Below are 15857 nucleotides of genomic sequence, written 5' to 3'. Positions count from 1 at the left end.
TCACAAAGGGCCAATATTGTATGACTCCATTTATATGAAATAGCCAGAATAGGAAAATCTATAGAGAAAGAAAGACTAGTGGTTGCCTAGGGCTGGGGGGGTCTGGGGAGCTGGGGATGACAACTCAGGGATATGGGTTTTTTTTCTGGGGTGATGAAAATGTCCTAAAATTGATTGTAGTGATGGTTGCACAACTCTATAGATATTAAAAGCCATTGAATTGTATACTTTAAATGGACAAATTGTATGGTATATGACTTATATCTCAATAAAGCTGTTTTAAAAATGTAAGCACAACTCCTGTCTTATAGGAATTTGAATGGCTGAAGATATGAATACACATTTGTATTAAACAGCTAAGAAATACCACAGTATTATATGATTAAGTCAAAATAGGTGGCACAAACAACAAGCACCTCTGGCAGGGAATCCAGGTGTTGATGGCCAGGAGAAGTTCTTAGCTTTTGGGGTGTTACAGATCAGATATTGCTGATAATCTGCCCCAAATCATGAACCTTCTCCCCAGACAAATAAATATAGACACGAATATACAAAAATTTGCATACTTAGCACAGGGAACTATATTCTTATAATAACCTATAATGGAAAAGAATATGAAAAAGAATCTATATATATAATATGTGTATATATACATATATATATAACTGAATCACTTTGCTGTACACCTGAAACACTGTAAATCAACTCTACTTCAATTTTTTAAAATGTAGCAGGTGGGGACTTCCCTGGTGGTCCAGTGGTTAAGACTCCACGCTCCCAATGCAAGGGGCACGGGTTCGATCCCTGGTCAGGGAACTAAGATCCCGCATGCCGCATGGCGTGGCCCAAAAAAAAAAAATTAAAATGTAGTATGTAGAATCAAATAAATTAAGTAAGTAAGGGGGAAAAAGTTTGCATACTACTTCAAGAGATTCACTGAAACTCTTAACATCACCCATAGGCCACTATGCTAAACCAAGAGATCCTCAAGGGCAAGAGTCATATCATCTTCCTGTTGTTTTAGTAAATAAATAAATGATTAGGAAGAAGTGAATGAGTGACAATCATTGCTACCATTTATTACCACCCACATCTATTTTGCTGAGCACCTACCATGTGTCTAAATCATAATTCCATTACAGGATAAATATTATTATCCCATTTTACAGTTGGGGAAACTGAGATTAAGTAATTTACCCAAAGTCAAACAGCTACTATCAGAACTAGCATAGGATCTTAGGTTTCTCTGACTCCAAAGCCTATAATTTTTCCACTATTCTACACCCCCTCTCCCATAAATGAATGTGTTAGTGTTTAGGAATTTAGGGGGGAAAATGATCAAATTTAGGAAAAGTCTCCCAGAGAATGTGAGGTCATGAAGATTGGGAAGGATATGAATAACAGAAGGAAGGACAAAGTATGCAGACAATCCTAAAAATGACAATTAAATCAGATACTAAAAGACTTTGTAAACATGTGTACAATATGCTTAACCTTTTCTTGGCCAGCATAAAAGACAGAGCAGGCAACTGGGAGCCCCAGGACACAGGAGCTCTGGCTGGCTCTGCCCCCACTGGTCACCATACTAGTGATTGGCTAGTCATTTTCCCCTCTCTGGACTTAGAACAGATGACTCTAACGTCCCTCCAGGTGCAAGATCTATCAACCACGACAAACAGAATAGAAATCAGAGTGAACAGAATGTATTCTTAAATGGGTCACTTCATACAGAAGAGGTATTGGATGGGAAGACAGATCTAGATGAGACTGATTTTTCCTCACTTTAATTGTTCAGATTTCTGAGTCTCCACAATAGCTATGGATTTAATTATCTAAAAGCCAAACCTTTTTAAGGGTTGACAACTGTCTGGAAGACATTCAAACTGTGGTGTGAACTCTCCCTTTCAGCTCTGGGAAATGTGCTTCCTCTCCCCTGCAATGCTCGGCATCATTTATCAGGACAAAAGTAATCTATTTTGGGACTGTATCCACAAATACTCTCTCCCCGCAGTCAGCAAATGAAGAGCAGCTCCAGCTCCGGACCAAATGGAAGAGAAGGCCAGTGACTCTACTGAATGAATGAATGAGGACAGAGCTGTTGCAGTGGGTTGCAAAAATACTTGTCCCATGAGCTCGGGAGTCAGGAACCAGAAAAGGACTACACAGCTACTTAAGAACTGAAGTCACGGGGCAAAATCTATGGTGTGTGAGTAACTTCAGACAACAGAGCCCTGGGGTGGATGGTGACAGAAGTGGGTAAGGGGCCCATGAGGCAAGCAACTGTCTTATGAATATTAACAGAATATATTTGTATATCAACAAATATTATTTAAAATAGCATTGTTACTATCACTTATTGAGTACATCCTTTGTGCTAAGCACTTTGCTCAATCTTTACACCAATCCTCTAATAGAGGCATTGAAATAATTGCCTCTATTTATAGAGGAAAAAACAGAGGCTTAGGTAAATTGCCTAAAGTTATAGGTTTGGTAAGAGGTGCCAAGAATTCAAACCAAATCTGACTCTAAAACCCATGTTTTCCATTCTGCCATACTACCTCTCAAAAGAACAATACCAATTTAATAGCAGCGAAATTCATATAATAATGATAATAATAATAGCCTAAATAATCCTACCATTTGTTGAGAACCTGCTTTATGCCAAATATTATTGGCATTAACCCTCACAACCATTCTGTGAAGTAGATATTTCTACCCCCATTTTACTGTAAGGAAACCAAAGCTCAGAAATGTTAATTAATATGTCTGATGCACACAGCTAATAAGTGGTATTCAAGCTGACCTTTTCCTAAGTTCTTTCGAAATTGATTGCTTGTAATTTTTTCTTTGGCCATTCTCTTCTGAATGTGTTTAATATGGTGACTATCAAAGCCTGTCTTTGCACTGAGTCTTTACGGCAGTTAGGAACATAGGTTATAGATTCACACAGACCTGGGTTTGAATATCAGCTCCTCCACGTTACTAGCTGTATGATCTTTCGCAAGTCACTTAAGAAATACTTGGGGCTTCCCTGGTGGCGCAGAGGTTGAGAGTCCGCCTGCCAATGCAGGGGACACAGGTTCGTGTCCCGGTCCGGGAAGATCCCACATGCCGCGGAGCGGCTGGGCCCGTGAGCCATGGCTGCTGAGCCTGCGCATCCGGAGCCTGCGCTCCGCAACGGGAGAGGCCACAACAGTGAGAGGCCCGCGTACCGCAAAAAAAAAAAAAGAAAAGAAATACTTGGCCTCACATGCTATATCATTTCATTTATATGAAATGACCAGAACAGACAAATCCATAGAGACATAAAGTAGATGAGTCGTTACCAGGGGGTGGGCAGAGGGGGGAATTGAGGAGTAAATGCTTATGGGTACAACGTTTCTTTTTAGAATGATGAAAATGTTCTGGAATTAGTGATGATGGCTGAACAACTTTATGAATATACTAAAAACCACTAAATTATCCACTTTAAAAGGGTAAATATCATGGTACATGAATTATATCTCGATTTTAAAAAGAAAGAAAGAGAGAGAGATTGAGAGGAAGGGAGGAAGAAAGGAATATCTGGCCTCACACCATATTGCTGGATGGCACTTCTAGGCCACAGCTGAGCTCTGTTAAGCCCAATTCCCTACCTTCCTCCAGGACTAAAATGTTTCAAAACAACTGTGGTCACTGAAATGTAAGCCCAATCCCCTACCATCTCCCCAACATCCCCATACTTCTCCTCACACTCTCCCTTGATACAAGCTCCCTTGATTCTCTCCCTTCCAATTTCCTCTGGGCCCTCTGGAGCTCCAAACGTGTTCTCATTTCAGGGCCTTCGCACATGCTCTCCCAGTCTAAATTCTATTATTCTTTAAGTCTTAGTCATGTAACATCACCAAGAAAACTTTCTTGACTGCTCAGACTTATTTGAATTCTGCTGTTATACACACCATATAGCACACAGAATCTTTTTTTTGAGGCATTTATCACAATTAGTTAAGTAATTATACTTTTTTATTGAAGTATAGTTGATTTACAATATTGTGCTAGTTTCAGGTATACAGCAAAAGGTAGTTATATGTTTAATTAGTCTATTTTGCTGGAAATATAAGCTCCTTGAAGACAGGAACTACTACATCCCAGCATCTAGCATACTCTCTGGCACATAGCAAGTGCACAATAAATATTTGCTGATCAAATTAGTAAATCTCTCCAAACCTCACTTCCTTATCTCTAAACAGGTTATAAAGCAACTCATATAATAAGAACCTGCTGTATAAAAAAATAAGTTAAATAAAAAAAACTCATAGAGTTGTTGATACTATTAAATTAGATATTATATGAAAAGGACTTAGCAAGTGCAAGGCACATTGTTAACGGTCAAATTGGGAGCAGTGACAATAACTGTGGTGATTGTTCAGTTCCTCATTTATTAAACAATATGTACTTTAGTATGTGACAAGTGCTGAAGATAAAACCATGAACAAAATAGAGAAATGTCCCTGTCCTCCAGAACTTACAGTCTAGTAGCGACCAGGAAATAGCCAACTTCTTAACCATTTTGCTCGGCTTTTGGACTCCCTGCCCTGCTAGGCCCTCTGAAATTTCTGTCCTGTTTCATATCTTCTTATGTCCTCCTAATTCATGTCTGTTGATTTGTCATTTTTTTCAATCCTCACTGCTATTTGTTCATATGAACTCTGCTCCACGTTAGCCTTCAGTGTTTCATTTGAAAACATCTTACTATGTGATCAGTCCCCAAGGTTGCTCCCTCTGGACTGGTAAGGCTAGCATATCTTTTGTGATCACCACCACTCCCCTAATCATATCCTTGTGGTTCAAGGGTATGGTAATCCCCGAAAAGAATGGTAATCTGAGGGTGAGTGACATCCAGACCTGAGCTTGACACTCCAACACCATCCATTTTCTCTGCAAAGTAACTCAGCAGGTGAGTCACTACCAATTTCCTGTGCATGTTGACTTCCACAGGCACCATCCTTCCATCTTGATCAAACAATGTTTTCTGAAGTCTGATGACTATCAGCATTAGTGTCTTAATTGGATCAATGCTGCTTTACTACTTCTGTTAACCTAAAGAGGTATGTGATCCCACCCAGTTTTATTCCAGTAAAGCTGAGCTTCTCACTCATCTAAAATTTGAGATGATTTCTTAGGGTCCCAGGCACTGAGCTAAGAGTTTGAAGTTCTAGTCCCAGCTCTACTGTGTACTTACCACATAATGTCAACATTTTTTCATTCACTTATTCATTCAATATTTATCAGGTCAAGTACACTGTAGGCTGCATATATACAGACATGAAGAAAATACAGTTGCCTACCCTCAATCTTTCTTTTTTCTTTACTTTTTTATTTTATTTTAATTTATTTATTTTTGGTTGCATTGGGTCTTCGTTGCTGCATGCAGGCTTTCTCTAGTTGCGGCAAGTGGGGGCTACTTTTTGATGTGGTGCGTGGGTTTCTCATTGCGGTGGCTTCTCTTGTTGCAGAGCATGGGCTCTAGGAGCACAGGCTTCAGTAGTTGTGGCATGTGGGCTCAGTAGTTGTGGCTCGCAGGCTCTAGAGCGCAGGCTCAGTAGTTGCGGCGCACAGGCTTAGTTGCTCCACGGCATGTGGGATCTTCCCGGAGCAGGGCTCGAACCCGTGTCCCCTGGATTGGCAGGCGGATTCTAACTACTGGGCCACCAGGGAAGTCCCTACCCTCAATCTTGCTAATGAGGAAAGTAGATGTGCAAATTATTTATTACACTGAAATGAGATCAGTATAATGGGCTGCACAGGTCACAAAGAAGGGAAGGACTGACAACTGGGAAGGTCAAGGAAGGTTTTCATTCCTCATTTCACAGATGAGAGAAACCAAGATTATTATCAAATTAGGGAGATGCAAAATACTCAGAAGAGGAAAGGCAGTGGGGTTTTAGGAGGGGTAGAAAATCTAGGCTCCAGTTCAGCACTACCACAAAAGAGACTGTTGACCTATAAGCAAGGCATTCGTTCATTCAGGCATTTGGTAAAGAATTTGAGAACCTATTATGTACCAGACACTGCACCAGTAGCTTCCACCTCCTTATCTGTTGTGTCTGCCAGGATTATCTCATATCATGAAGCTCAAATAAAATTATGGAAATGAAAGCAGTTTATTAACTATAGAATAATATCAATATTCCTATTTGTATAGTCCTTCACACTTAGAAAATACTCTTACATTATCTTCTATAATCTTTACAACAATTCCATATGATGGGCACCATTATCAGCATTTACAGATAAGAAACTGAAGCACAGCGAGGTCAAATAACCTACCTAAGGTCACACAGCTAGCAAGAGATAGAACACAGGTCTGATGCAAATCCCATGTGTTTTCCTTATAAATGTAAAGCATTAACTAACACTTCCAGACAGGCTGAGACAAGGATGGTCACAGGACTGCATATGATTAGATGCCAAAAGATAATACCAGCTAAGAGTTCAAAAAATAAACAAGCACTTTGGCTGGAATGGTCTGAAAGCTTTTAAGGAAAAGATGAGACCTGAGCTGGGCCTTGAACCATGGAGCATTTGGATAGGTGGTGAAAAAGGTGAGGGCATTCCAAGTGAGAAAGCTCCACAAGATCAAAGATTAGGAATTCAGTATTTGGTAAATAAAGAAGAGACTACCTGGCCAAAGCAATAGGGCAGAACGGAAGAGTGAAGTCAGTAACAAAGGAGTCTGGAAGGGAACAGTGGCATCAGACCCAGACGGGCCCTATATGCCCTTGTATCTTTAGGTGATAGCCTATGACAGATTTCCATGGGCTCTTCAGGAGTATAGAATGGCCAAAAACAGTATTCCCTGAACAATGATCCCTCCCTTTCAGCATTCCTCAGAATCAAGGCTCTTAGAGCAGGAGCATGGAGCCACCAATCTGACCATCTTTAACAGTTAAATTTTAAAACTTTGATTTTTTTCTATTATCTTTTCACCAGATGCAGTTAAATTCTCACAATTTGGCTAAAGTGAACAACAGAGAGTTACTTCATTAAGGATGAAGTGAGGTTTAGGATCTTAAGGAAACAAACCTAGAGACATTCAGGGGCTGCCCCAAAGTTAGGACCAGTAGATCCATGAGCAGCAATGATCATGCTGTGTATCATGGAGTACAGTCTCCAAATTAATGCCTTGAATAAAATTTTAACATGAATTGCTAAAAAAAAAAAAAGGTCATTATTCTAAGCAGCATGGTACAACTGAAAAAGCACAGCTGAAATCTGTTAAGAGAACAAGGGAAAGTCAAGGAATGCTTTACGTGGTTCACACGGTTTTACTGCAGTCACGTAATTAAGGTTTTGTAAGTAAAAATATTTTTTTATTATTACCCTTCCCTTGTCACCAAGTAGCCTCACATCCCAATCTGTTCAGCGAGTCAAAACGGTATTCTTAGAAAAAAATCTGGAAGCTGATGACCTAAAGCAAAAATAAAATGACCTGCTCAAGGTCGTACATATTATTTGGACCTATTCCGCTGTGATTCCCATTGCGGGGCTCCGGCCAATGCGAGGCGAGGGGGCGTGGCGCGCGGGTTAACGCCCCGGGAGCAGACGACTAAGCGCAACCCTTTGACAAGGCGCCGCACGTGCTTCTGGGAAGAGCCTTGCTCTCTCCCAAGTCTCTTACCTGGATGTCTGCAGCAGCGTGAGAGCCCCGCGGCCACCTCGCAGCTCAGCTCTTTTCACCACCTCCCCCGCGCCCAGCGTGCGTGGAACCTACGTTACCTTTCCCAGAGCTCCATTCATCCTTTGCTGCTGCGCGGCCTGTAATTGTGCCAGCTGAAGATCGGCCCAAGAAGCCGCGACCGCTGGGCGTCCGAAAACACTGACGGAACGGCCTCGATCCGGTCCGGTAACAATATCCGACCGAGACTCACTCAACTCCCGCAGCACCTTGGTTCCGGCAGCTTCTGAGACTCAGTGTCTAGAAATCGCCCACTACAGCTCAAGTGTCACCATCACTGCGAATTCTCCGGACGGAATGAATTGCCTGTGTTGCCCCAATTCTTTACACACAATTCTGCTATTTCATCTGCCATACTATGTATTATTTGTTACTTTCTCTTTCCCGTGTTTGATTGCGAGTTCCTCAGGGACTGAAATTCTGCCTGATTAATTCATTCCAGCGTCTAGCACTGGACGTGGAGATCTGACTTCTAACCTCTATTTAAAAGCTGAGTGACCCTAAGTGAGCCTTTCTGACATTCAGTTGCCTCATAATAATTGATAATAACTATTTTTTATTGAGAGACCACTATGTACAGCGCATTATGCTCAGAGCATCACTTTACTCCTCATAACAAGCCTGTTAGATATTATCACTGGATTTTACATGTAAGGATATTGCAGGAGGTTAAGAGACTTGTCTAGGGCCAACCGACAGAGGCAGAGCTGAGTTTCAAACTGTCTCATTTATACAAAGTGTTTTCCCTCTGACATACCCTTTCTCACATGAGATAATGTCACAGCACACATTCATTTACTTATTTTACACATATCAACCATTTACTTAGCATGACTTTGTGCCAATCCTTTGAAACTTGGGAAGACAGAGATGAATATTTACATGGTCCCTGCCCTTAAGTGGCTCATAGAGGATTGCATCAAACTAAAAGTTTTTCTGTGCAGCAAAGGAAACAATCAGCGAGTGAAGGGACAACCTATGCAATGGGAGAAAATGTTTGCAAATCATTCATCTGATAAGGAGTTAATATCTAAAATATATAAGGAACTCAACTTGATAGCAAGAAAACAACCTGATTTAAAATTTGGCAAAGGATCTAAACAGACATTTCTCAGAAGACATACAAATGGTCAATATGTATATGAAGAGACGCTCAACATCACCAATCATCAGGGAAATGCAAATCATAACCACAAAATATCATCTCACACCTGTTAGAATGGCAATTATCAAAAAGACAGAAGATAACAAGTGCTGGTGAGGATGTGGAGAAAAGGGAATCCTTGCACACTGCTGGTGGGAATGTAAATTTATACAGCCACTATCAAAAACAGTATAAACAGTATATGTATAATGGAATATTACAACAGCATTTAAAAAGAAGGAAATCCTACCATTTGTGACAACATGGATGAACGTGGAGAACATGATGCTAAATGAAACAAGCCAGGCACAGAAAGACAAATACTCCACGATCTCACCTATGTGGAACATAAAATAGTCAAACTCATAGAAGCAGAGTATGGAATGGTGTTTACCAGGGGTTGGGGCAGTGGGGGTGAAGGGGAGAGATGAGGAGATGTTAGTCAAAGGTACAAATGTCCAGTTATGCAGGATAAATAAATCTAGAGATCTAATGTACTGCATGATTATAGTTAATAACACCATATTGAACACTGGAAATAGGCTAAGAGAGTAGATTTCAGGTGCTCTCATCACGCAAAAAGCTAACTATGTGAGGAAATGGTATATTAACTAGCTTGACTGTAGTAATCATTTCACTAGGTATATGTATATCAAATCATCATATTTTACACTTTAAATATATACAATTTTTAAGTGGCTCATAGAGATTAGTAAGGAGGCCAAGTTGTAAACAATTATAAAGCAATGAGGAATTCCAGTTACAGAGATATACATATAAACTCTGTATGAAGGGAGTGCATGGTTACAAAGTCAACATCAAGTGAAATAACAAATATGCAGTTATTTTTATTGTTGCTGTTATTATTGCTGCTGCTACTGTTTTTGTTATTATTTTTGTACTTAGCAAGGAAAAGGTGTAAAAACTGGTAAATATGAATAGGTCTTCAGTAACAGGGAGTTTCCTTTGTTGTCAGAAACCCTGCCAAGGTACCTTGTCCTATTGCTTTATCAATCCTTCCTATGATGAAATTCCAAGGAGCTACAAAGGGCTGTGTAGGTAAATCTACGTCCCCCAGAGGTAGCCCTTAACCCCTGTGGAGAAGAGTTGCTAAGAGACCACCTAAAGAGACAAATTCACAGTTAAATGATGCACTGAGCATAATGCATTGCACATAGCGGCCACTCAAATAAAAAATAGTTATTATCGGGCTTCCCTGGTGGCGCAGTGGTTGAGAGTCCGCCTGCCGATGCAGAGGACACGAGTTTGTGCCCCGGTCCGGGAAGATCCCACATGCCACGGAGTGGCTAGGCCCGTGAGCCATGGCTGCTGAGCCTGCGCGTCCAGAGCCTGTGCTCCGCAGCGGGAGAGGCCACAACAGTGAGAGGCCCGCATACCGCAAAAAGAAAAAAAGTTATTATAAAACATTGGCTATATTCCATGTGCTGTACAATATATCCTTGAAGCTTATTTATTTTACACATAGTAGTTTGTACCTCTTAATCCCCTGCTTCTATTTTGTCTCTCCTCCCTTTCCTCTCCCCATAGTTTTTTCTCTATATCTGTGAGTCTGTTTCTGTTTTGTTATATTCATTAGTTTGTTTTATTTTTTGTATTCCACATATAAGTGATTACATACAGTATTTGTCTTTCTCTGTCTGACTTACTTCACTAAGCACAGTACCCTCCAGGTCCATCCATGTTGTTGCAAATGGCAAAATTTCATTATTTTGGGGACTTTCCTGGTGCAGGAAAGTTAAGAATCCGCCTGGCAATGCAGGGAACATGGGTTCGTGCCCCAGTCCGGGAAGATCCCACATGCCGCGGAGCGGCTGGGCCCGTGAGCCATGGCCACTGAGCCTGCACGTCCGGAGCCTGTGCTCCACAACGGGAGAGGCCACAGCAGTGAGAGGCCCGCGTACCACAAAAAAATTTTTAAAAAAATTTAAATAGTTATTATCAATTTTTATGAGGCAATTGAATGTTGGAAAATTCACTTAGGGTCAATCAGCTTTTACATCGAGGTTAGAAGTCAGATCTACACATCTTGTGCCAGATGCTGGAATGAATTAATCAGACAGGATGTCAGTCCTTGAGGAACTCACAATCAAACATGGGAAAGAGAAAACAAATAATTAATACATAGTATGGCAGATGAAATAGCAGAATTGTGTGTAAAGTATTGGGGGCAGCACAGAGATGGCAATTCATTCTTCCTGGGGAAATAGCAGACAAGTCATAGCTCCACCACATGTTATTGTCTGCATGGGTATCTAAAAGCTGTTGGGATTTTTAGAAGTGATTTTTTTAAAAAAATAAATTTATTTATTTATTTTTGGCTGCGTTGGGTCTTCATTGCTTGCTGTGTGCGGGCTTTCTCTAGTTGCGGCGAGCGGGGGCTACTCTTCGTTGCGGTGTGCGGGCTTCTCATTGTGGTGGCTTCTCGTTGCGGAGCATGGGCTCTAGGCGCACGGGCTTCAGTAGTTGTGGCACGTGGGCTCAGTAGTTGTGGCGCACGGGCTTTGTTGCTCCGCGGTATGTGGGGTCTTCCCGGACCAGGGATCAAACCAGCGTCCCTTGCATTGGCAGGCGGATTCTTAACCACTGTGCCACCAGGGAAGTCCCAGAAGTGAATTTTTAAATCGAAAAAACAAAACAAAACAAAACACTTCAAGTTCTTAGTGTGTCAGGTCAGATCTTTTCAGGTTATTCTCCCAATAACCCTGTGAAGCTGGGGATCATTATACTTATTTCATAGATGAGGAACAGAGGCACAAAGAAGTTACCTAGTTAACATAAGGCACACTGTAAGCGATGAGCTGGCTAATTTCAACACCTGTGCTCCTTCGGTTCCCTAGGACTGCAAATACAGGTTTCCAAAAGGGCAGGTGGGCTAAGCCAGAGAGTTTTTTCCTTGTCTAGTCCAGGTAAATGCTATCTGGTAAGATACAAATCCATCTTTGTGTTGTTCCTACACTCTGTGGAGGGAGGAAGCTGAAGGGAAGAGGTAAAAAGAAGGGGACAATTAGTTCTATGTATCGAAGTAAAAGGCTTCCCTTTTACACTAGAATACTTTAAAAGGTCAGGAATCAAGGACCCAAAAGGAAGGTGAAATCAGCATACGTGGATGTAAAGATACCTTAGCAATATCTATTAGTGTATTGGAATCTATATTTTTGTTGCCAAGCTTTGTTGATTATGTCATGAGTTATGAAGGTATATGAGCTTACTGAACTTCCCAGAAGGACACTTTCATACAGATATCAGATATCCTTCCCTATCCATTATTTTGTAGCTTCTCTGACTTATTTTGTCTCCAGATTCTAAAAACTAAAACTCTCTTGGGGATACCAAGACGTACCTCAACACAGGCTACTTTCCAGGTACTAAGGCTCCTACCTTCTTGCTTCATCCTTCTATAGACTTGTCTTTGTATCTCCAGTATCTACTCCAGGGCCTGAACCATGGTAATATGCATCTGGTGAACTGATTGAAATCTTCCTCTTCTTCTAGCTCTTTTTTCTCCTACCTCTAACCCATCTCTACAATGGCATTTCTGTCTGCACTTTCACAAGTGGCATAGTAGAGCCATAAGCAGACATAAGGATGAGAGAATATGTATTGAATCCAATCCTGCTTCTGCCATTTACTCACTATGTGGTTTTGAAAAAGAGGGAGTGATGAATGTCTGGGGAACTTCAAGTTTGGCTGAAATGTAGACATAGAGAAAAAATGGTGAGAGGAAGATCAGAGGAGACTAGAGAAGAAGAACAGAGTCACATCAGTAAATCCTAGGCCAAAGGGTTGGGGAAGCTTTGACCAATCAGGAGCCAGTGAAGAGTGGAATAGTGGAGGAGAGAATGAAGCCAGCGAGTCCAGCCAGAAGACTAAGGGAGGAATTTTTTAAACTGGATTCCCAGTTTATTATAAAAGGATATGATAAAGACTATAGATGAACACCCAGATGGAAGAGATGCACAGGGCAAAGTATGGGGAAAGGAGGAGGAGCTTCCATACTTTCTCTGAGCATACCACTCTCCCCAAATCTTCAGGTGCTCATCAACCTGCAAGCTCCCTAAGGGAGTAATATAAGAGAGAAGAAGGAAGGCCTAAATTAAGGCACTGATAGAGATGGAGAGGAATTAATATAAGTGATGTTAAGGAGGTATAATGACCAGGAATGGTGCCTGATTAGATGTGGGCAGTAAGGGACATTCTGAGTTATATCCTGGGATGAGTACCGAGTACCCGTCTACAAATAGGTGGCAGAGAAGCCAGTTTCCCATTCTCCCAGGCATATGATATGCTGCTTCCCCTCTCTTTATTTTCTAAAAGCCTCTTGGGCCATCAGCCTAGAGTAGGAAATAGATTGAGGCTCAACAAATCCTTTGTGACCTCCCCATTGGGAGAAATAGAAGAAAAGGGATGAAACATTTGAATGCCACCTGTAAGGGCTGCCTGAAGTAAATCCTTTAGGCCTAAATTCTGGATAGTTTTGCCTTCATGATGCGGGGATACTGGAGGGGAGGCAGCTAAGACAGTAGGGCTAAGGAAGAGGTAACCAAATAGTAAATTATGATCACTTCACTTTTAAAATGATTTGACAAATCCCTCTCTCCCTCTCCTCCAAGCCATTCTTAATGCTGCCATCAGAGTGATATTTCTAATCACAAATATAACAAATATGACCATGTCACTTCACTTCCCTGCCCAAGGACGTTTAATGCTCCCCACACACTACCTGTAGCAGTGCTGCCCAACAGAACTTTCTGCAAATATGTAAATGTTCTATTATCTGCTCTGTCCAGTATGGTAGCTACCAACCACCTATGGCAATTGAGTACTTGAAATGTGACTAGTGCAACCTAGAAATTGGATTTTAATTTAATTTTAATTAAAATATAAATAGCAACATATGGCTAGTGGCTCCCTAGAGTAGCTTATAGTATTAAGTCCAAACTCCTGGATACAACATACCAAGTCCTTCACTCTCTAGAACTTGTCTACCTATCTAGCCTCATTTGCCACCGTTTTCAACACAAATATTACTCCCCAGTCAACATAAATTCCTGTAATTCTTCAACCATGATATACTCTCTCACACCTCCCTACCTTTGTACCTGCAATTTTCTCTGCTGAAATGACCTTTCTTTACTCATCCACCTGGAAAACTCCTACTTCTCTTTAAAAGACACAAGTTGAATGTTACCTTTCCTATTTAGCCTCTTGCATGCATTTCAAAGGAAGGTATGGTCCCTCCACTATACTTCTCTGGCCTATTTTTCATGTCCTCAACACAGCATATTGTAACTATTTGCTCACTTGTATATCTTTGCCACTAGATTGTGGGCATTATTTATTTATTTATTTGGCTGTGCCGGGTCTTAGTTGCGGCATGCAGGATCTTCATTGCCGAGTGTGGGATCTTCAGTTGCGGTGTGTGGGTTCTTAGTTGTGGCATGTGGAATCTAGTTCCCTGACCTGGTATCGAACCCGGGCCCCCTGTATTGGGAGCTCAGAGTCTTAGCCACTGGACCACCAGGGAAGTCCCAATTGTGAGCATTTTTTAAAGAATATTCTTTTTTATTCCACCTCAAAGATTAACGCAGATAATCAAACCACCTACATGAACATTATGCAGTTTTACCAAAGGTAGGATGATAGGTATGTTTTCTCACTTTGTAGATGACAAAACTAAGGGAAGAAGATAGGTGGCTTGCCTAAGCTTAAACATCTTGTACATGACAAAAACAGGGTAATGACAATAGATTTTATTAGCTCTGGAAGTCCATTCTTATGGTCAACAACAGCAAAAAGCAAACTGGAGGCTCTGAGATCCTTCCATTGCCAATCCTAAATCTCAAACCAACACTTGGTGAATTGGCATTTACACAACACACATGAATTTGGGCCCCAAGCAACTTAACTGAGGAACTAACAATGAGGTCAGTCTTTTCCCGGATAAGAATGGAGGCTAAATGCACTGAAGCACCAACTTCTTCAGCTTTGTAAATTTCTCCTCCCCCTCAAGACAGATATCTCCCAATCTTTTTGTTTTTTTTGCGGTATGCGGGCCTCTCACTGCTGTGGCTTCTCCGTTGCGGAGCACAGGCTCCGGGCGCGCAGGCTCAGCGGCCATGGCTCACGGACCCAGCCGCTCCGCAGCATGCGGGATTTTCCCGGACCAGGGCACGAACCCGTGTCCCCTGCATCGGCAGGCGGACTCTCAACCACTGCGCCACCAGGGAAGCCCATGTCTCCCAATCTTTGTCCACTTAATGTTATACTTAGTCCTGTGTAGCACATTCTTAAAGGAATATTCTTCATTTTTCTTTGTAACCCCAGCATTTGGCACAGTTTGTAGAACACAATGAGGTTCCTAAAATGGTAAAAGGAATAATGAATGAGTGAATATTTATAGGTTCCTAGATATAATTATGAATTTTAGATTTTTTTTCCAGATCTTGCACCACACACACACACACACACACAAAAGCATGGAGAAACTTTTGCCTTTCTGGCTTTATTTTTACAAGCCAGTTGTCTTTAAAAGCTTTTAAAAATATCTGTTCCAGCCCACAGCACAACCACATCTGAGAAAGCTTTAGGGAACAAGAGAGAATAAAGGGAGACCCTTTAAAAGAATATGTTTGATCTCAGGTTAAACTTCCTTTAAAGTAATAATTCTGTGGTACCTATTATAAAAAGTTTCCCAAGGGTGTCAAATAGCTCTAATTTTTGGCTTAAGTGAAAATATATGCATTAAGCTACCTCCAACTGAAAACTATTTTAGCTTCAAGTAGGACTCTTCTGCTTCTATTTTTTGGTATAATTTTGGTACAAAGAAAATCATACTTGAAAGGGAAAAAAAAAAAAAAAAAGAAGAAGGCCAGAGACGGAAGAGAGCTGGCTACCTAAAAAAAGCCAGAAAGAAATGGTGCTGACTCCCCAGCCTGTACTTTACCAGGAGTTTTCTGCTTGTGCAGGGCTGGGCCG

General features: G+C 41.2%; 1 protein-coding gene across 2 annotated transcripts in view; it reads right to left on the bottom strand.

The window, feature by feature from the left end:
• MRPL48 (mitochondrial ribosomal protein L48) overlaps window positions 1–7901 on the bottom strand; it is a 48561-nt gene extending 40660 nt beyond the window's left edge. Inside the window, exon 1 of one of the 2 annotated variants that reach the window (XM_004279776.3) lies at window positions 7759–7901. In XM_004279776.3, coding sequence (XP_004279824.1) covers window positions 7759–7779 — 21 coding nt within the window. In that variant the 5' untranslated portion in view covers window positions 7780–7901. The remainder of the gene's footprint in view (window positions 1–7758) is intronic. The other variant, XM_033405682.2, reaches the window with a different exon arrangement.
• Window positions 7902–15857: the final 7956 nt, after the last annotated feature.

Source organism: Orcinus orca, chromosome 8 (assembly GCF_937001465.1).
Source record: "Orcinus orca chromosome 8, mOrcOrc1.1, whole genome shotgun sequence".
NCBI lineage: Eukaryota > Metazoa > Chordata > Mammalia > Artiodactyla > Delphinidae > Orcinus > Orcinus orca.
This window is presented reverse-complemented; position numbering and strand designations above follow the sequence as displayed.